General features: G+C 51.2%; 1 protein-coding gene across 1 annotated transcript in view; it reads left to right on the top strand.

Annotated features, from left to right (window-relative positions):
- The first annotated feature begins 902 nt into the window (after nucleotides 1-902).
- FAM83F (family with sequence similarity 83 member F) overlaps nucleotides 903-21,390 on the top strand; it is a 34,563-nt gene continuing 14,075 nt past the window's right edge. Inside the window, exon 1 of the mRNA XM_019446955.2 lies at nucleotides 903-1,470. Within this exon, the coding sequence (XP_019302500.2) occupies nucleotides 967-1,470 (504 nt within the window). The 5' untranslated portion in view covers nucleotides 903-966. The remainder of the gene's footprint in view (nucleotides 1,471-21,390) is intronic.

Genomic DNA, 21,390 nt, shown 5'->3' on the forward strand with positions numbered 1-21,390 from the left:
CCCGCTGCTGGTGATGCGTGTGTGTGTGTGTGTGTGTGTGTGTGTGTGTGTGCGCGCGCGCGTGCGCGCGGCTTTTTTCCTTGAGCTCAAACATGTACTTTGAAATCACTAATACAGTAATCAGGCCTCTGGCAGCCTGTCTTGCCCAAACACACACACACACACACACACACACACACGCACACACACATCACTTCAAATTAAAATGGGGGGAAATTAGATCGCTGCTGCTTACATCCTTGCAGTATTTGGATTTTTTTTTTTAAGAATTTTTTATCGTGGTGAAGGTGCTGTATTGAGAGCTTCTGGAGCCCTCTGATCTCAGAACTGGGACATGTATGTGCGTCCGGGAGCTGGGGGTTTTATTAGCATTTTGCTTTTGCACACAGACTGCCCCCCTCAGCCGTCACCATCCCGTCTGGCTGCAGGGCCCCCAGACCCTCAACGAGGGGAGTGGTCAGATCCACCGCCCCAGAGGCACCCCGGCCAAAGCACGTGCTCGCGGCCATAACCGCGGGGAAAATGAACGCGCGCCGCCTGCTACGTGTCCGGCCGGGCGAGGCGGCGGGAAGGGTTAGATCGCCACCGAAGGGTCGGGGCCAGGAGGCAGAAGCGGGCCAGAGGCCTCACGTGCGTCTAACTAGCACACACACCACCCCCACCCCCCACCCCACCCGCCGCCCGCCCCTGCAGGTCCCTGCCCACCCTGGAGCCCCGGACCCGGGTCGGGCCCAGCAGGCCTAGGCCCCGCCGCTTCCCCTGGGAACCCCCCAGGCCACCAGCCGGGCTAGCTGGCCCGCTGGCGGAGGGCGCGGCCGCCCCTCCCCACCCGACGGCCGCGCCCGCGCCCCGGCCCGCGCGGATTGGCCGACCTCGCGGCCAGGTGAGGCAGCCCCGCCCCTCGGCTCCAGGTGCGGCGGTGGGACCGGGGCCGCGGCCCGGGCCGGGACGGGCGGCCGAGGCGCCATGGCCGAGTCCCAGCTGAGCTGCCTGGACGAGGCGCACGTGAACGAGAGGGTGACCGAGGCGCAGGCCGCCTTCTACTACTGCGAGCGGCGGCGGGCCGCGCTGGAGGCGCTGCTGGGCGGCGGCGAGCAGGCCTACCGCGAGCGGGTCAAGAAGGAGCGGCTTCGGGACTTCCTCTCCAGCCAGGAGCGCCAGGCCCTCCGCGCCGCCTGGAGCCCCTACGAGGATGCCGCCGCCGCCGCCGCCTCCTCCGCCGCTCGGGGCAAGAGCAAGGCCAAGGCCAAGGCCCCGGCCCCGGCCCAGGCCTCTGCGGAGCCCGGAGAGTCCCTCGCCTACTGGCCCGACCTCTCCGACACCGAGGTGCCCCCGCTGGACCTGGGCTGGACCGACACCCGCGTCTACCGTGGCGTGAACCGCGTCACCCTCTTTACCCACCCCCCCAAGGAGGAGAAGGCGCCCCACCTCAAGGAGGTGGTCAGGCAGATGATCCAACAGGCACAGAAGGTAGGCCGCGCCCCCCCCCCCCCCCCCCCCCCACCAAGTGCAGCCCCTTGGACCAGGCCCAATATCAGAGGCAGGGCCTGGGGCAGGACTTCCTGACCACCCCCAGGAAAATGGGCCCAGAACCTTCCCTTAAGTCAGGGGGACTGGTGAGGCCTCTAGAGAAGATGGATGTGAACCTTGGTGAATTACAAGGCGCTGGACAGTGGTTTGTCATCATTATTGCAGTGTCCAGAGGGCTGGCTTTCCTCTGCCCTGTGCTTTTACTTCCCTGTCAGGTTCCTCTCTGTAGAGAAGGGTGGGGGCTGTAGGGTTTTGTGGGAAAGTGGGCCACTCCAAAGTCTTGACAATAACCCATGTGAGACCCTGGGATTTACAAAACATATCTTAGGCCATTTTTTCATTTGGTCTTCAGTCATCCGGAGGAACTGGGCAGTGAGACTTGTACACCCCTACCCCAGCCATGCTGCTCTTAGGAGGCCCCCCAGAGTCAACAGGGGCCTGGCATTCACACCCCCTGGGGACCAGTACTAGAAGTCAAGCAGCCAGGAATGAATGAAGACATGTATTTTGAGCACCTGCTCTGTGCCTGGCTCTGTGCTGGACACTTTGACTGGACTCAACGGCTGAGGGTGGGGGGAAGCTCTCACTTATTGTGGCTACTCTGCTTGGGGGTTGAAAGGAGGGGATGTTCAGAATGGCCGGTTGGAATACTGATGGGCCAGTAGGTTGTGGGGCAGGGAGAAAAGTTTAATCTTTACTCTGTGCCCTTGGGTAGGGGCACCTGGTTGGGTTTTTAGATAAAATATAAAATATAGGACATCCCATTAAATTTGAATTTCAGATAAACAACAAATAATTTTTAGTATTAATATGCCTCAAATATCGCATGGGGCATATTGATATTAAAATGTTATTTGTTTATCTGAAATTCGAATTTAATGTGGCATTCTGTATTTTTATTTTCTATATCTGACCCCCCGCTACACAGAGATTTGTTAAGAAACACCAGCAGCTTAGGGGTGCTTGGGCGACTCAGTTGGTTAAGCATCCGACTCTTAGTTTCAGCTCAGGTTATGATCTTACGGTTCGTGAGAGCCCCCACATCAGGCTCTGCAATGACTGTGTGGAGGCCTGCTTGGGATTCTCTTTTCCTCTCTCTGCCCCTCTCCCCTCTCAAAAAGTAAATAAATATACATTAAAAAAAAAAAAAAACACACAGCAGCCTTTAGTGCCCAATTCAGAATATACAACAGGAGTGACTTGGGTTCACCATTCTCATTCAACTCAATGGATGTGGTTGGAGTCCTGTTACCTCTGGAGGCTGAAGTGGCCTGGCAGGGAAGACTAATCTAGAAAGACCAGTCCCGGCGCTTCTCTTCCAGGAAGGGGGATGCTTCCTGGAAGAAGGAAGGAAGGGTTAACTTTCCCATACTCCCTAAGAAATTCCTCCCTATCTGCCTGAGCTTTCTTTGTATGTTGCATTCTGCAAAAGAGAAAAGCCAGTTTGAGAAGAGGAGAAAGGACCAGAATGGCAGTGCTATGCAGCAGGCTGCAGCTGGAGTAAGGGGTCAGGTGTCATGATGGGATGCTAAAAGCCTTGATTTGTTAGCGCTTGATATGGGCCAGCCCCTCTGCTACTAATTTGCTTTCATTTTCTCGTTTGCTTTTCACAACAACTAGGTGAGATGGGTATTTTCCTTATTTTTTATTTTTTTATTTTTATTTTTTGGTTCAGAGCAGTATTTGCCAAAGGCCACACAGCTAGTAAGTGGCTGCACCAGGATTTGAAAGCCAAAGTCCTTGCTCTTAACCACTGTGCTACTCTGCCCTGCTGTCTGATGGCATTGCAGCAGGATTAAACCAAGCAGCTTGAATGGAGCTAGCCCCGTCACAACCTGGGGGTATGTGCCCTGTTACCAAAGGGAGAGACAGGACACCTGCCCACTGGGGCTGCTGGTCCCATTGGGATGTCAGGAGTCTCCTGTGTAATGCAATGTTCTTAGCTCTTTAAATATTTAACAACAGAAACTTTAACAATTGTGAACACATCCAATATGTACATATTTAACTAGTCGCTATTTCCTGAGTGCCCTGTGTGCCAAGCACTAGCCATAGAAGGATTTAAGCTGTGGTGTTTGCCCTCCAAGAGTTAACTTAAATGCTGAGGGATGTGCTGGAAGAAAAAAGCGTTTTTGAGCCTGATGTGCCTAATCTAGGAGGGCTTCCTGAAGGAGGTGAATTGCAGAGTTGAAAAGGGGAAAGAGAAGGACACTGGAATGGGCAATTTCTCCGTTAAGGAATTTAGGAGCAGGAATGAGAGATTTTTCCTTCAAAAGAGAAAGCAGCTCTGGCGGGAGGAAAGGGCTACCCTGGTGGGAGCTAAGTACTGTGTAGGGCCTGGGCCGAGGATCTGAGTCCAAAGCAGGTGACCAACCCCCTGGAAGAGGCAGCTTCTGACCCTGCCTGTGTCCACCCAACTCCCAGGCCTTCTGGACCCCACGTATTCACTGTCGCCCACGTCTGTGCAGCACCTTCTTCTCAAAGACCACGTGAAATAGGCAGGCCAGAGAGGTTGGCCTGTTTCACAGGTGAGGAAACTGGGGCACAGAGGAGGAAAGGGGCTTGCCCAAAGGCCATGTTGTTGGTTATGGAAAGACCCAGATCCCTGGCTTCTGCTCTACAGGCTACACCCTCTGACCCCTGTCTGCTTCACCCTCACCCCAGCTTGTTTGCACTAGATTCTTCCCCCTTCCTTTTCACCCTGAGGCAGGGAGTTTCCTTTGTCTCCAGGGAGAGTCAGCCTGCTGTGAGGCCAGAAGGGACAGCCAGAGATGATTAGATGAGGGCGACTATGGAGGGGATGCACGTCCAACTGTGTCCCAGACGCTTTCCTATTTTATCTCATTTAATCTTCAGAATAACCTCATGAGATGCTGTCATTTTTACTCCTGAATGACAAACGGGAGTGGCCGGGACATGCCCGCAGCCGAAGACCAGTGAGGGTTTCGAACCTGGGCCTCAGAGATATGGAGAAAGGAGCCTAACTAGGGGACACTTTGAAAATCTGATGGGGGGGGGGGGGAGGCAGAGGCAGTGAGGACACAGCCCAGTGGGTGGAGGTGTGGCCCGGGAAACTGGGAGGACCGCCTTGGAAGCAGCAAATTACCTGCTCTCTAGGCCTCTGTGGATGGAAGAAGGCCCTTGGGGTTGTGCTAGATAGCTGGCATTCAAACATTTGGCCCTGTTTACCTTTGGGGTGGGGTTTTGTTCCCTGCTGTTCCTTCCCCCTTGAGTGATCTGCTTGTTTTAGTGCCACCGAACGATGGACTTTGCTTAAACTACAGGCTGAAAAGCTGCCTTCAGGGACTGAGAAATGAGTCCCTAGCCTGTCCCATGGTGCAGAGATGCCCAGGGGAGATGGCTACTGTGTGGACTGCTTCGATCATCTCATCGTAACTGCAGAGAGCTGAGGGGAGGGGGGCGGGGCGCGGTCGACTTCGAGCAAGACCACGTGTGGACCGGGAAACTTTTGCTTCTTATCTACAAGGGCAAAGTGAGAGGACCAAGCAGGTGCAGTTTGGATGGGCTAGTGATTTGGGAGGAGAGTGTTCATCCGGTCATGGGACAGATATCTCCAGGTCACTGTGTGCTAAGCACTTTAGTAGAAAACAGACACATAAAACGCACCCCTGCTCTTAAGTAGCCTAATGGTCCACTAAACCATCATTAGAGTATACAGTTGGATGAGTGCCTGACAGCGGGCGTGGCAGCAGGGGCAGAAACCCAGGCCCGGGTTAGGGAAGGGCCTTTGATGCCGGGGCCTGGCTACAAGCGTGTCTGAACGCAACAGGAAGGCTGAGGTTGTACCTGCACACACCCATCTTTGCACCCAGGCTCCCACGTGCCCGGTGGTGTCCATTTTTGAGGCTGCTGGATGGGTTTAGAGAGATTGCCTATGCTTCAGGAATAGAAAACTTACTGGCCCCCCCCAATCTCCAGGACTGACCCTTGGCCCTGCACTCCTGGGCCCCGCATCCAAATGCATTTCACTGCCCACCACAACCTTTGAACCTCAATCATCATGTGAGGCAGAATATTATCTTCATTTCTTAAATGAGGCCTCTGAGGTCCAGAAGGGTGAGAGGACTTATCTTTAGACCAAGGACAAGGAGATTATACAGCCTCCCCAGGTACCTGGTCAGGGAAGATGACAAACACAGCCCAAGAGAGGGAGGCTGGTGGCCTAGGCAGCTTTGATTAACCAGCAACTCTTCATTCCTGTCACAGTAAGAGGACCAGACCTGCCTGGTTGGTGGGGGACAGAGGGGCGTGAGCCACAGGCCTGACCTTACCCTCCCCTGCCTGCTGACAGCTCTGTCCCCTTTCCCCCAGGGCCCGGCCCAGGCGCCACCCCTTTCTTGGCACTTTATCAAATTTTCAATCCAAAAGTGACCTTTTTGTTCTCAGACGTGGCTCCTTGTTTGTCCCGCCTGTGTGTCTGGCACACGGCTCGCTTTGGGAGAGCCCATTTTATCCCTGGGGGCCCAGAGCTTTGGAAGAGCCAAGAGTCCACCTTCCTCCTCTTGGTCTGCCTCGCTGGGCCTCAGCAGTCACAGAGGGCCAGTGATGTGTATGAGTGGCTGGCCACCCATTTCTCTCCATCCCTCCAACAAAGCAAGTGTCTAGAGAAGTCCCCTGCTGAACTGCACGTTACCCAGGGGATTCCTTTAATCCCCATTGTCATAAACTGTCTGGCAGCAGAGAAAAGAATGCTCTAAATTGGGGGGAGGGGCAGAGGGATTTGGGAGAAGGCACCAGAGCAGGAGATGTCTGGTTTGCCAGGTCAGCAGCTTGGTTAGAGGTCTGGGCAGCTGATGGGGGTGAACAGCTGGGAACACATGACCTGGGGGTGTGGCAAAGTCTTGGGGTCTCTGGCTCGTGGTGCCAGGAGCCTCGCCTTTGCAGGTGGCAGCCTGTGCCACTGGGTAGAGCCCACTGTTGGCCACTGTTCCCCTATTGGCCTCAGCCGGTGCCTCCCTCATTCAAGTCCATCAGGTAGATAGTACTGAGCACTGTCTCTGTACCAGGCCCCATGCTTGGCATTGGGATATAGACGTGAAGCAGATGCAAAAACAAAAAGAAAGAAGTCTGCCCCCCCCCCGCCCCCCACCGACCCTTCTTCCTTACACATAACCATTCCACACGGGCTTTCTTTCAGAGCCCCGGGAAGCTCCTTGTCCCACCGAGGCTGGTGGATAATGGTGCAGCTGCCGCTCCAGGGGCTGGCTGAGCGCTTCACAGCCTTTCCGGGATCTTGCCCCAGCCTGTCCCGACATCCCCGCCAAGCCCTGAGCTCTTTGGCCATTGGTTTCTGAATGGATTCTGAATGTCTCTCCTTTATGCTCAGTCACTGATCCCGGGAGCCAGAATTTCTGAGCAGTGGAGACCCAGCTTCATGTCAGGGTCAAGGACAGGCTCCTAAGTTGAAAGGTCTTGGTTTCTCTCCAGATCTGGCCAATTACTGGCTGTGTCCGTTGGGTAAAGCACTTCTTGCTCTGGGCTCCTGACCTGCAAAATGGGAGGATAATGCCTAGATTTCTGGTTAGTTTTGAAAAACAAGAAATTTGTGTGAAAGCTAAGGATACCAATTAAGTATTCCACAAAGGTCAATTGTTCTGGAAAGTAACTGCTGCCTTCTCTGTCTTCTCACAGAGCAAGGGAGGGACTTGTGGCCGAATTTCCTCCCTGGAAGTGGGGATGCCGCAGCCAGCAGATGAGTTAGGGGAGTTAGGAGTCACCTCTCATTGTTGGGGTTGGGCATCCTGTGCAGGTGTACTTCCCGTTTTCCTCCTTAGAGTGAGAGAGGACCGGCTTCCCACTGTCCCCCAGCCCCCTGCATTTACCTGTTGGCTTTGATTTGGTAGCAGCTGTTTGTGGGGCTGTGGCATCTGAGTCCTCAGCCAAAGATCTTCTCTAGGATCTGCCATGGCCAGAGACAGGACAGGATGGTGCAGAGGTGCCCTGGTTCCTATACGGGGGATCCCCGAGGGTGTTCCCCTCGCACTGTCATCCAGAAGGGCTGGCTGGCTGTGAGACCCAGCCCAAGGAGCCTGAGGGCAGTCTGGAAATATTCCTCAGAACTAAAGCTTTCTAGGTGGGCAGTAGGGCACAGGGGGACAGACCATGTTTCTCTCTTTGGAGGGAGAAGGAGTCCTAGGCTTGGGTTCCTCTGAAATCTGACACTTTGTGTCCCTGAACCTCTGAGGACGGGTGTTTCCCAGGGAGCTCAAAGGTCGAAGATGGGGCCTCAGTAAAGGGGTGCCTTCTTCATGACCTTCTCTTGGTCTTGTGGGGAACAGATCCAGGTTTATCAGGCTCAGTCTCAGGAGACCAGGCCACAGCCAAGGGTAGGAGTACCCAGTTGGGATCCAGGAGCCAGAGTGTCCTCATTCTTGCCCAAGTTGTCTGTGTCCTTGCCCACTAGGTGACCTTGGGCACATCATTTGACCTTGCTGGGCTTCTGTCTCTGCATCTCTGAGTGGGGATAATTCTTGCCTTCTAACTTTCACAAGATTGCTCTGAGACTCTAAAGCAAGACTATGAGACAGCGCTTTGAAAAAGATGAGTAATGTATGCAGATAAAGGGATTTCTATTAAGAGGGGCTAACATTGTTGAAAGATAGGTGCTATGCTATTTCCTTTAATTAATCCACTCCTCAACACCTCACAAGGGAAGCGCTATCTTCCCAGAGGTGCAGGGAAAGTACAAGATCATAGAATTCATAAGAGGCTGACTGGGATTCCCACCCAGGTTTGAGTTCAAGACTTGTGTCCTTCTGCTACAGATGCCATTACCCTTGGGTACTGCCCTCTGGGGCCACCTCTTCCCTCTAAAACTTTCAGAAGCAAAGTGTATTTGTTGCCAGCCAGGCTCTGGGAAGCTCACAGACTAGTTGAGCTCCGTAGAGACGGACAAGTACACAGCTGCTAGGTGCTCTGACCTATGCCGAGTGGGTGAGAAGGTTCTCTCCACTTGGAGATGTTGGGGCAGGCATCACCTGGAAGCTGAGGGTAGGTAGCTTCCAGGGGACCTAGATTGTCCTCTTTTTTGTTTGTTTGTTTGTTTGTTTTTTTATATTCTTCCATTTCTTTAATTTAATTTTATATTTGTTTGTTTGTTTTTAAATCTATATCCAAGTTAGTTAGCATATACAGCAATGATTTCAGGAGTAGATTCCAGTGATTCATCCCCTGTGTATAATGCCGAGCTCATCCCAAAAAGTGCCCTCCTTGGGGCGCCTGGGTGGCTCAGTTGGTTAAGCGGCAGACTTCGGCTCGGGTCATGATCTCACGGTCAGTGAGTTCAAGCCCCACATCGGGCTCTGTGCTGACAGCTCAATGCCTGCAGCCTGCTTCAGATTCTGTGTCTCCGTCTCTCTCTGCCCCTCCCCCACTCGGACTCTGTCTCTTAAAAAAAAATGAATAAAACATCAAAAAAAAAAGTGCCCTCCTTGATGCCCCTTACCCATTTAGCCCATCCCCCCACCCATAACCCCTCCAGCAACCCTCAGTTTGTTCTCTGTATTTAAGAGTCTCTTATGTTTTGTCCTCCTCGTTTTTATGTTATTTTTGCTTCCCTTCCCTTATGTTCATCTGTTTTGTATCTTAAATTCCTCATATGAATGAAGGCCTATGATTTTTGCCTCTCTAATTTTGCTTAGCATAATACCCTCTAGTTTCATCCATGTGGTTGCAAATGGCAAGATTTCATTCTTTTTGATTGCCGAGTAATACTCCATTGTCCTATATTGTCCTCTTAATGGCCCCCTGGGACTTGTGACCTCACTGACAAGCTGAGACCTTGATGGGGTTCCCAGCCAGCACCCCTAGTCCTTCCACACTCTCATCCCTAGCGTGCTGCCTCACCTTGGCTGGTGGCCAGGTCCACCTCCCTTTTCTCAGAGTGTACAAGGCAGAGCCTGTTCTTGGGCAGGATTCCAATCTGGGGGGGCAGGTGGGGAGCAGGGCAGAGAGCAATCGAGCGGGGTGGGTCCTGGCTGATTGCCTGCCTGTGCTCCTGGTGGTGTCCTGAGCAACCCCCACCTCTCTGAGTCACTCTAGCGATCCCCTGCTAGATCCCTCCCCCACCGCACCTCGCCTCCCAGGTGCTATGACCAGTCAGCTTTAGCCGGCTTTTCCTTCTCTGAAATCCGTGGAGTCTGTGGACTTGCTAATGATCCCAGAATCTGAGCCCTGGAATAAAGCCTATGGCTTTTCTAATTATTAGTCTCTCTGGCCCAAGTTTCCAATTATCTGGAAGCTCTTCCTGGCACTGCCTGTACGGTGGGTCATCACTCTGTTGGGCCCCTCAAAGTACTGCCTGGGCATGTGGGAGGCTCCAGATAAATATTCTTTTTGTTCTCTTTTCTAGCAGTGAGTCAGCAGATGCTTGGGGAGGTGGCAGGGATCAGGGTGCTTTACCTTTTGGTGGGTCTCTGAGGACAGACTATGAGTGTTCTTAACTCCCTTTTGCACACATTTGTTCATTCAATATGTTTTACTGGGGACCTACTACATGCCAGGTTCAAGAAATATACAGTGGAATAAAACGTGGACGCTGACCTTAAGTCTAATGGAGCTAAAAAAGACAAACTGTAGGGCATTTGGGGGAGGGGGTCGATAGCTGTCATTTGGGCACTTAAATGTCAGACATGCAGTGCCAGCTCTGTTAGAATATATTATTTCATTTAGTTTTCACAACAAGCCCGCAACTTTTCCATTTTACAGATGAGGAAACTGAGGCTCAGAGAGGATAAGGTCACACCGCTGGTAGCTAGCGGAGCTGGATGGAACCGAGTCTGATTCCCACGGAGCTGCAGGGGAGCAGAAGCCTCCCAGGAACTGACGGCCAAAGCAGCCAGTCTGGGAGGGTGGACAGGCCAAGGGTGGGGTCGTGCAAGGCCGGAGCCAGGGAATGCATGGATTCACTTCATTCCCTGCACCCCAACGCCCTCCAGACAGCACTCCCCAACGCACCCCTCCCTGCACTCTCCGTGTGCCTCTCTGGGGAAGCCCTCCCAGGTAGCATCACCTGGCAGTGGCCACAAAGTTATCCTTTCTGCTGCTCAGAACCTCCCGGGTAAACTGCCAGTTCCGGTTGCCTTGCCTTCTTGGATCGATCAAGAAATACCTCAACAGGTAATTTCCAGTCCTGCCTGGCTCCACCCACATATTGTCTAGCACTCAGAGCTCCAGACCAGCAACCCAGGCCAGCAGCCGATCCTAAAAATCATCTGTGTATCTTCACCGGAATTTTTTTTTTTTTTAGCAGCTGATTTATCTTCCTAATTATGTTTAGCTTTAAGCTAATGTTAAAACGAGCTTGTATTAGATAATTTTCACTAATTAACACCAACTTAATGCAGGGAAGTCATCCCAGAAGCCCGCCGTGGGGCACGGAAAAGCTGGCCTAGGATCTTAAGAAGAATTGCTATGCTTACTCCCTAGCGGGTCACATATGGTTCTTCACGGCTGAATTAGTTGACCTTGCTCACGTGGGTACAGTCTTTTCTCTGTCTCTGGAGAGCCGGCCTGGGTCTCCTTTGTATTGTCCCCTTCATCAACTTAGTTTGGGGGTATGGGTGTTGAGAGGGAGACGGTCTCATAGGGTCACATCAACGGGGAATGAGTCCCAGTGGCACAAGCAGGGAGACCTGACCTGCGGGGTCGGGAGCAGAGCCTGGCACAGAGGCCAGGCGGTCTGGGAGAGGAGGCAGCCTGGCCCGGTGGAATTGGGCTCCTGCGGCTGCCAGTGCATCCAGGGAGCCTGGTGCTAATGACGACTAATTAGTGAGCTTGAAACAATGTAACATGGCTACAGACAGCTGGGAAGCTTCAGCTGACAAAGCGCACGTGCCCTGCTGGCGGAATGGGGGCAACTTGGCCTCCAGGCGGAGAACAGGGCCCCTTCTGGTCTTGGCTCTGCCCTCTTGGTAGGCCAGGGCTCTGGTCCAGACTGCTTCCTCAGCATCCCGAGGGGAGCCCCCTACTCCGGAGGTGTTGTTGAAACGTTCAGTGTCAGGTCCTGGATTGGAAGGAATGACAGGTCTCTGCCCCCACCCCTCAGGTGCTCAGGACAGACACAGGCCTGAGCAGACAAGCATCTCGGGGAGGGCCAACTCCGCCCGTCCTCAGGACTGAGGACAGGAAAGGATCCTGGGAGGGCCTCTGGGAAGAGTGAATTAGGGCCCTCAACAGCGAAAGGGCGTTCCGGTGGTGGCAGCATGAGTTAGGGCATGAGTTGTGCGGGGGGGGGGGGGGGGGGGGGGGGGGGGGGGGGGGGCGGGGGGTGTTGCTGGTGCGGTTGGAGAACGTAGAGCATCTGGTGTGGTGGGAGTTTATTGTCAGGGGAGGGAGTGGGCTGGAAGCACGTGAGGGGTCTTCAGCTGGGCTAAAGGCTTAATTCTGTAGGCAGCCTGGGGCCAGCGTTTGAGCAGAGGAATGACATGTTTCGGGTTGTGTTGTTGGGTCCACCTGCCAGGAGGGAGAGGGACTGAGAGGGACTGAGTGAGCTGTATCCCATCAAGCTGACCCTGAGCACCTACCGTGTGCTCAGCGAGAAAGGGCAGGGCCTGGCCATCCGGGGGAATCTCTGCATTCCTGTGCTTCCTCAACAGGAACCGTGGGGGTAGAATTCAGAGGTCTCCCTGCCAGCGTGGGATCCCTGACTCCAAAGTCTGCTTGTCCCCCTGCAATACACTCTTGGACCAGGGATTTAGCAGAATGAATCTGGAGCCCAGGGTGGGGCAGGGCGAGGCCAGGCAGGGTTCCTCTGTGCAGGCCTCCCTGTTGGCTCTGCTCTCCTTTTACCCCAGGGAGCTCAACACAAAGCTTTCTTATTCAGTCGTTCACACCCTACGTGTGCTGAATTGGTGATAATTCCAAAGGAGCCTGTTGAAGCCTTGATGGCAATAGTAAGTCTGGTGTACCCAGAGCGCTGAGAGCCCGCCCCCCCCCCCCCCCCGCCATCCCCGAGGGAGTTTCTGTCCTGCCACGGCACGCTTGCAGGGCTGCGTTAGCCCCTATGACCGTGAGATTCCCGGGGACCACTTCCAGGTCCTCCCTACTCAGGCGGTTGTTTGCTTACGGTGTTCCCGCTGGTCCGTGTGCAAGTACAGACACCCAGCACTGCTCGAGGAACAGTGCACTGTACAGACTCTTCACTTAATTGAGCTGCCCTTCCCCTCAATTAGCTCAAGTTCTGACCTTTCTGCAAGTGTAGTGTTGTCTAGGCTTTAATCACCACCCCAGGCTGGGCCTGCTGGGCATGGTATTGAGCAAAGGAAAAACATCTCCACCTTGATGTCTGAGCCTGCGGGCGGCTCCTGGCGGCTGGCTCCCTGGGAGCTCGGCCCCTGCCCCTCACTGGCTCTCTCCTCTGTCACCCCTCCTCTGAAGTGGTGGCCCCTTTGTTCAGGGTTCAGTCTCTGAGGAGAGAAAACGGCACCAGTATTTACCTACTGCTCACAACAGGCCAAGCGCCCAGCTCCTTGAGCCGCCCACATTATCTCACTAAAAACCCAGAACAACCCGGTGAAGGCATCACCTCCCCATTTCAAAATGAGGAAACTGGTGCTTAGATGAAATGACTCGCTCAAGGCCATACAACCAGTAAGACTTTCTGCTTCCAGAGAGCAGATTCTCTTGCAAACAGCAGTCAGGCCATCCACCACCTGCGTTCAGATCCCCTGCAGGGGAAGGGTGTTGCTAAAATGTATTATTTAAGGACCCGCTGGATCTGAATCTCTGCGGATGGGGCCCTTGAACCTGCACATTCAACAGGCACATCCCCGTCCCTAACCCACCCCAGATGATCCTTTATACGCTGAAGTCTGACAACCACTGCCTTGTAGACCTTGGTCCCTCTGCGGAGGTCAGAGGAGACTGCTGGCTGCCCGACCCAGCACTACCCTCCATGGGAAAGGGAAGGACTGCTCACTGTTCCCAGACAAACTGACTCCCCTGGGCTGCCAGACAGAGGGCCAGCTGCTGCCCTCCCTACCCCAAGGAACCTTAGGGCTTTAGGTGTGGGAGTTAGCCCCCTTCACCCTATAGTGAGTTGAATGACCCCTCATAACCACGCAGCTTTTTGGTGGGATTTTGTGAGCATGACCTCATCTGAACCTCCCAGCAGCCCTGGGAGGTAAACGTCGGGCCCCAGGCTCTCATGTAATCAGTGGGAACCTGAACGACCTCTGTGCCTTGGTGGGCTTCCTTCCTTCCTCCCTCCCCAGAAGGACATGACCTGCAGCTGGCACCCCTGCAACGAACAGGCCTGGCCTGTGCCCCTCCCTGCCCAGTGCCTACATCTCCATATCAGCAGAGCCTGGGGGGGGGGGGGGCGGGAAGCAGTGAGGGAGAGAGTGGCATTGTCCCGCTCTACTGAAGCATCCTGGTTTTGTGTGACTGCAGGTGGCCTGGGGTCCCAGCCAGAGTAGATCCGTGCCCAGAGCTGCCCTGTCCCCATCACTTGGTGAGAGGGCCAGGGACAGCTTAGTGCTGTAGGGAAGCTCAGGACTGGGGTCAGGCCCAGGCTTTAGTCCCATCTCTGCCCAACAGAGTAAATTAACCTTGGAGCCAGGCTCTAACTGTAGAAGTTTCCTTCTACCTCTGAGATTCTTTGTGTCTGAAATGTCCTTCAGTGCAGGGACTAAGTACAGAGGTGCAGCCTGTGCCCGGCACGCAGGTACAACCGAGAGGCTTTGCAGGACTGACACGCAGCCCAGGCTCCACTTAGGGCCCTGCATCTCATTTACGCGGAGGACAGGCTCTCTTTTGTAATTTCCACGAAGGTGGCTGCTCTACGTGCTGGTTGCAGCCCTGCTTCCTGGCCTGATGTACTTGGTGCAGACTTCTACCCCTTGGTTGAGAACTGTCCTCACTTACGGACTGGCTGCTCCTTTAAGATCTTGGGTGGGTAGAACAGAGGCAAAGAGATCAGACCTTTGAGCTGTCGCTGAGGTGGCAGTCCTAGAAGGTTCCAACTTCTTTCCCCTTCTCTGCACCCCTGAGGAAGATCTTTTTTTTTAATGTTTATTTTTTATTTATATTTATTTTGAGAGAGAGGGAGAGAGAGTACAGAGGAGGGGCAGAGGGAGAGGGAGACAGAGAATCCCAAGCAAGCTCTGCACTGATAGTGCAGAGCCTGACGTGGGGCTTGAACTCATGAACCATGAGATCATGATCTGAGCTGAAACCAAGAGTCAGATGCTTAACTATCTGAGCCACCCAGGAGTCGCAGCCCTTGAGGAAGATCTTTAACTCTGCCTTCCAGCAAGATGATCTAACCAAGACTATTGCCCAGTATTATTTTTTTCCTCCACCCCAGTGCCTTGTGATTAATGAAATAAAAGAGATAACTATAAAGCTACATCTGCACCTCACAAGTACATTCAGATATTCATTCCACAAACACGGAGAACTGACTTGGTGTTGAGACGGCCCCCGAGGGTAGAGATTCTGAGGGAAATCAGATGGTCCCTGCCATCCAGGAGCCCACAGCCAGTAAGGGACAGAGCCGGTCAGCAGATGTTACAACAAAGTGTCGGACCTCTGACTTGCCTGGAATCCAGTGTGGGCAGGAAGCAGGGAGTGGCAAGCATTGCTGGGTAGGGAGAAGTTCGAGAAATTCTTGCCTGAGCCTCGAAAGCTGCATAGGAGTTTCAAAGGGGTATGAAAGGAGTAGGAACAAAAGAACTCAAAACTGCCTGATACGTGTAAAGGTTCTCAAAAGAGAGTTGGGGGGGGGTGGTGAGGGAGATGCAACTTTGCCCCCCGGAGACACTTATCAGCGTCTACAGACATTTTTGGTTGTCGCCACTCTGAATGACACTACTACCACCATGCTGCCAAATATCCTGCCATGCACAGTACGGCCCCCACAACAAAGAAATATGGGCCCCAAAAGGTCAATAGCGACACTGTAGGGAAACCCTGTACTAGGGTAACTGTAAGGACAGAGGTGAGGTGGCCTAAGATGAGGCTGGAGACGAAGAAAGGGGCCAATCATAAGGCCCTTCAAGTGCTGAGCTAAGGAGGACGGAGGGCTCTGGGACCCACTGGTTCATGAGGCCATTGTCTGGGGGAAATCCCTGCCCTGGAGAATGAATTGGAGCACAGAGACTCGTAGGAGAGACTGGTTAGGAAGCTGTTCCAGAAATTTGGTAGGAAACGAGGGGGCCTGAGTGGGAGCAGCAGTGCAGTGGGAACAGAAAGTAGTTGACCCGGAGCAGGTGCACGGAGCAGGTAGGACCTGCTGGACTTGGCGACCAACTGGATGTGGTCAGTGGGGAGGAGGAGGAGGCCAGTAGACTCGGGCTTCTGGCCAGGGTGACTCAAAGGATGTTGATTTTGGAAGTGCCCGTGGGGCAGGCTGGTGAGATCCACACCACACGGCTAGACTGGGTCATCCAAACACAGGAGGGGTCTTGAGAGGAGCTGCCTTGGAGTGCCTGGGGAAGGTCGGGTCCTTTTTGGAGTTTTATTATCTCACGGTAATTAGGGAATCCAGACAGAGCATCTGAAAAGCTGGCAGTTTAATTAAAGGCAAATGACAGATAGAGGGAGATTCTGAGTCTCCCTAACCTTCCGTGATCCCCTGCCCCTACGCTGAGGCAGGATATCGGAGGAGGAGATGTTAAGCTAACCAAACACCTGATGAGCAGTATTGCAGCCTCAGAGCCTCTTTGCCAGTGCCTGCAACAGCTTCTAAAAACTCCTGCCACCTCAAATTAACCTCTCTCTCTGGGTGCTGCACATCAGTGGGTAACCAGGGAAAGGACACTGGGAACCTGCTGGGGACGGAGGTGACTTTTCTCTCCTGATGAAATCTGCCTCCCCGGGTTCTGAGCCTGTGACGTCCTTCTTTTAAAATCCCATTTTCCATCGGCACCCGGAGTCTCCAAGTTGGGTTTGGTGCGGAGGATCACGTGGCCCGTTAAACACCACGGCAGAGAGATTTGGGAGCTGGTGTTCCCGGGGTTGAAGCTGAATGTCAGGCAGTGCCCGCAGGGACCAAAGCGGAGGGTAATTATCACCTCTCCTCCACAACGAGATTGCAGGAGTCAGAGAGCAATTGATTTCTCTTCCCACTACAGATATTTCACTGTTTAATTGGTAGTGACACAGATGGCTGGCTCTCACCAGGGTGCTGCAGACCAAGCCTCCTGAAAGCGGGGGGGGGGGGGGGGGGGGCCTCGGGAATGGTGGTCCGTTCACATCACAGCCTCCATTAGGTGGGGGTGGGTTGCCATGAGGGCTTCCAGCTCCCTGCTTGCTTTTGCAATTACGAAAGGAAAGCAAGAGTGTGAATATAGAAGCACCTTAGAGCCAGTCAAGCGCTGCCCAGCGATACATTGAGGGTTGCCTCTGAGCTGGACACTGTGCACAGCTTGGAAATGAGCAACGGCCTCCGGCCTCAGATGGCACTTGGGACGTAAGGTATCAGAAGCCCTGCAAGATGGGGGGAAGCGTGTTCTGATGCAACAGAGCCTGAAGCGTCCAGTTCAAACCCTCCATGATCCAGCCCAACCCTGTTATACTCACCATTCTGAACTGCTCTGGGCCAACTGGTGTGTGTGTGTGTGTGTGTGTGTTTTGGACCTTCAGTACAGAGCTGCCATCATCAATCCACAGAAAGTCCCTTCCTGTTTTTATTTTCTCCCTCATTCCTTCCCCCTGCACTGATAGCCACTCTAATGTGCTCAGAATACGTCCCTGCACATGTCTGTATCCTTGAAAAACATATGCAGCGTTGGGGAGCCTGGGTGGCTCAGTTGGTTAACCGTCCGACTTCAGCTCAGGTAGTGATCTCGCAGTTCGTGAGTTCAAGCCCTGCATCGGGCTCTGTGCTGACAGTTCAGAGCCTGGAGCCTGCTTCACATTCTGTGTCTCCTCCTCCTCTCTGCCCCTCCCATGCTCAGGCTCTGTCTCTCTCTGTCTCTCAATAATAAATAAAGTTTATATATATATATATATATATATATATATATATATATATATATATTATATACATATAGTATATATATAATGTATATATATAAAACATGTGCAGTGTTATTTTATGTAGTGTACTTTTATTTATATAGTTGGTATTAGGCTGTAGATCTCATCCTCTGACATCTTAAATCAAATTATCCATTTCCAAAAGAACTATCCAGATTCTGCACTGGAACTAGTATGTTGCCTCTGTCGGCTACCTAGTACTCCGCGATGTACATTCCTCACATTTTCCTTACCCATTCTTCTGGAGATGGACATCGAAGCTGTGGCCAACTCCTTGCTATCCCAAAGAAAGCTGCAGTGAATATCTTTGTTCCTGCCCCTTTATAGAGTGTTGCACAGATCCAAGAGATCCAAGAGTGGCATTGCTGACTTGAGTTATGCACCACTTAAATTTTCCTTAAATCCACCAAGCTCTGCCCACTGCTCTAGGGAATAGCTGCACCCAGGTCCCCTCCCACCAGCAGTGCATGCAGCTTCCCCTTTCCTCACATACCAACATTTAGGATTATCCAGATTTCTCATTTTTAGTTAATCTTATAGTTGTAAAGCAGTATCTCTCTCTCCCTCTCTCATCTCTTTGCTTTAATTTGAATTTTTCTCTGATTGCTAATGAGGTCTGTTTCTCTTTATATACTTAATAGCCATTCAAGTATCTCCTCTAGGAATTGCCTGTTCCTACCCTTTGCCCATTTTTCTAATTAGTTCCTTGTCTTTTTCTTGCTGATTTGCAGGGATCCCTTGTAGAGTATTAATTCCTTTTGATCATAAACATTGCAGTATCTTTTCCCTGTCACCAGCCAGTTACCTTTGTCTACAGCATTCTCCTATGAATAGAAAATCCTAATTTGTCAAATGCATTATTTTTTAAATTTCATTTGCCTTTTGACTTGTGCTTTTAGACTCTTAAGAAGTACTCTTGGGGAGCCTGGCTGTCTCAGTCAGAAGAGCATGCGACTCTTGATCTTGGGGTTGTGAATTTGAGCCCCATGTTGGGTGTAGAGGTTACTTAAATAAAACTTAAAAAGAAATACTCTTACCTATCTTATCAATTCCTTTATTGGTTTTATCTTTCCCATTTAGGTATTTAGCATAGCTGAAATTCACCTTTATATATAGCGTAAGGCAGGGATACACTTTTTCTCTCCATAGTAAGCCAATTTCCCAATAACATCTGCGTAGCAACATCCTTTCTCGACACTGAATTGCGATTCCACCTCTATCAGACTTAAAGTTTTATATGTTTACCACACATAATTGTTTCTGGTCTCTCAGTTCTGTTCCATTAGTTTGTTTTCTAGTTCCTTCCTGCCTCAGCACCTCGATGCTTATTACTATGGCTCAGCAGTATGTCTTACTATCTGGTAGTAGAAGTGTCCCTTCTAGATTTTCTTTTCAAAATTGACCTTGCTATTGTAGATCTTTAGCCTTCCCTGCATCGTAGAAGTATTTGAGTTCTTCAAAAATACTTACTGGACTTTCACTGGAATTGCGTTGGATTTTATTAATATGGGGAGAATTAGATTTTTCAAACACTGAATCATATTATCCATGAACACAATTTTATCTCTTCATTTATTCACATTTTTAAATATCCTTGAATAGAATTTTCCAAATTTCTTTTTTTAATGTTTATTTGTTTTTGAGAGAGAGAGTGAGTGGGGAAGGGAGAGGGACAGAGAGAGAGGGAGAGAGAGGATCCAAAGCAGGCTCTGCACTCACAGCAGTGAGCCTGATGCGGCGCTCAAACTCACAAACCTGAGGTCATCATGACCTGAGCCGAAGTCAGATGCAGAACTGTCAGATGCTTAACTGACCGACCACATGCCCTAAACTGCACTTTTGGTCTTATTTTCCCCTCCCCTCTCCTTTTTTTAGTTGAATGACACTGTAGCAGAAGAATGCTATTGGTCTTTGTAAGTTTTTCTTGTATCTGGAAATCTTGTTAAATTCTCCTGTTAATTCTAATAGTGTTCCTCTGCATTTTACTGGGTTTTCTGTAAAAATATCATCTCCACATGCTGGTAGTTTTGTGTCTTCTAATCCTTCTGTCTCTTCTTCCTCTCTTCCTCTCCTTCTTTCCTTCCTTCCTTCCTTCCTTCCTTCCTTCCTTCCTTCCTTCCTTCCTTCCTTCTGTCCTTCCTTCCATCATATTGCATTAGTCAGCACCTCCAATACTTTTTTCTCCACAGCAGTGGTGACAGTATTATTGATGTTCTTGAGACTTAAAGGGAATGTATCTAAAGTTTTTCTGTTCAGCACATCTCATGTGGCTTTTTTGTAGATAGCCTCTATCAAGTGAAGGAAGGTCCCTTCTTCTATGCTTGGTTTTTTTTGAGAATTTTATTCACAAGCAGGGATCTCATGTTATCAAATACTTTTTAAAAAACTATTAAAAAAAACTATTAATATGTGATTTCCCCTCCTCGACCCCATGGATGTTATAAATTAAAACAACAGATTATCTGGTGTTGAATCCTCCTTACATTTCTAGGATAAAGCTTACTGGATTGTGCTGTATTACGTTTAATTTGCTTTTAACGAATTAACCATGTCACCTTCATTTTCAAATTCATCACAGTATAAATAGTCCTAATATTCTTTTTACCATTTTTTACTATTTCTTAAATAGTACGACTTCTTAAAAAGTAAATATTGGTATAGTTATTTCTCTTTCTTCACTCAGATTTTATTTGCATTTCCTGTTTTTGTCAGCTTGTCAGAAGTTTGTCTCTCTTATTTGGTATTTTTAAAGAACCAGCTTTTGATGTGATGTCTCTAAAACACTTTACAGCTGTCCCATCTCTATAAAGCCTGTATGATGCAGTGAAGGGAAGACTCTGGAGTCAGAGAGACTTGAGTTCAAATCCCTGTTCTGCTACGTGCTAACTGTATGACCTTCGGCACATTATTTAGCCCCTTTGCATTTTCTTCCTCATCTGTAAAATGAGAACAGTCCTCCTCATTGTGAGGATCAAATTAGAAAATTTACTTAAAGAGAGGCGACTGAGTGGCTGGGTTAAGCGTCCAACTTTGGTTCAGGGGATGATCTCACGGTCCATGGGTTCGAGCCCCACGTCGGGCTCTGTGCTTGCTGACAGCTGAGAGCCTGGAGCCTGCTTTGGATTCTGTGTTTCCCTCTCTCCCTGCCCCTCCCCCACTCATGCTCTGTCTCTCAAAAGTAAGTAAACATTAAAGAAAAAAAAATTTTTTTAATTTACCTAGGGGTGCCTGGGTGGCTCAGTCAGTTGGACGTCCAACTTCGCCTCAGGTCATGATCTCCCCGTTTGTGAGTTCGAGCCCGGCGTCGAGCTTGGTGCTAACAGCTCAGAGCCCGGAGCCTGCTTCAGATTCTGTGTCTCCCTCTCTCTCTGCCCCTCCCCTGTTTTTGTGCTCTCTCTCTGTCTCTCAAAAATGAATAAATGTAAAAAAAAAAATTAAATTTACCTAAAGCATCTGGAACTGTGCACAGCACATTGAAAGTGTTCAGTGATGTTAGTCTCTGTCCTCAGTGCCTTTGTTTATGCTGTGTTTTTTGCCTGAAATGCCCACTTTGTAGGCTTCTGCTGGCCCACATGGAAGTCTTGTGCAGATTAGGAAAAGACGTCCCTTCCTCAGGCAGGCACATCTTCCACTCACTCTGTCAGCCCAGAGCCCATGTGCAGTGCACAACCTGCGTACCCATGCACGGCAGCTCTGCCCACTTGCCTGCTTGGTTTTCCTCCCGGTTCATTTCTCATTGTTTCCGAGGCTGCCCATTCTTCAGGTCTCAGCCTCCTTGATGAAGCCTTTCTTCTCCCTTGGCTAGAAGTAATCATGCAATCTCTTTCCTTCCCTGCCTCCCTCCGCCCCTCCTTCTCC

Source organism: Panthera pardus, unplaced genomic scaffold (genome assembly GCF_024362965.1).
Source record: "Panthera pardus isolate Hobbes unplaced genomic scaffold, ASM2436296v1 HiC_scaffold_6, whole genome shotgun sequence".
Lineage (NCBI taxonomy): Eukaryota > Metazoa > Chordata > Mammalia > Carnivora > Felidae > Panthera > Panthera pardus.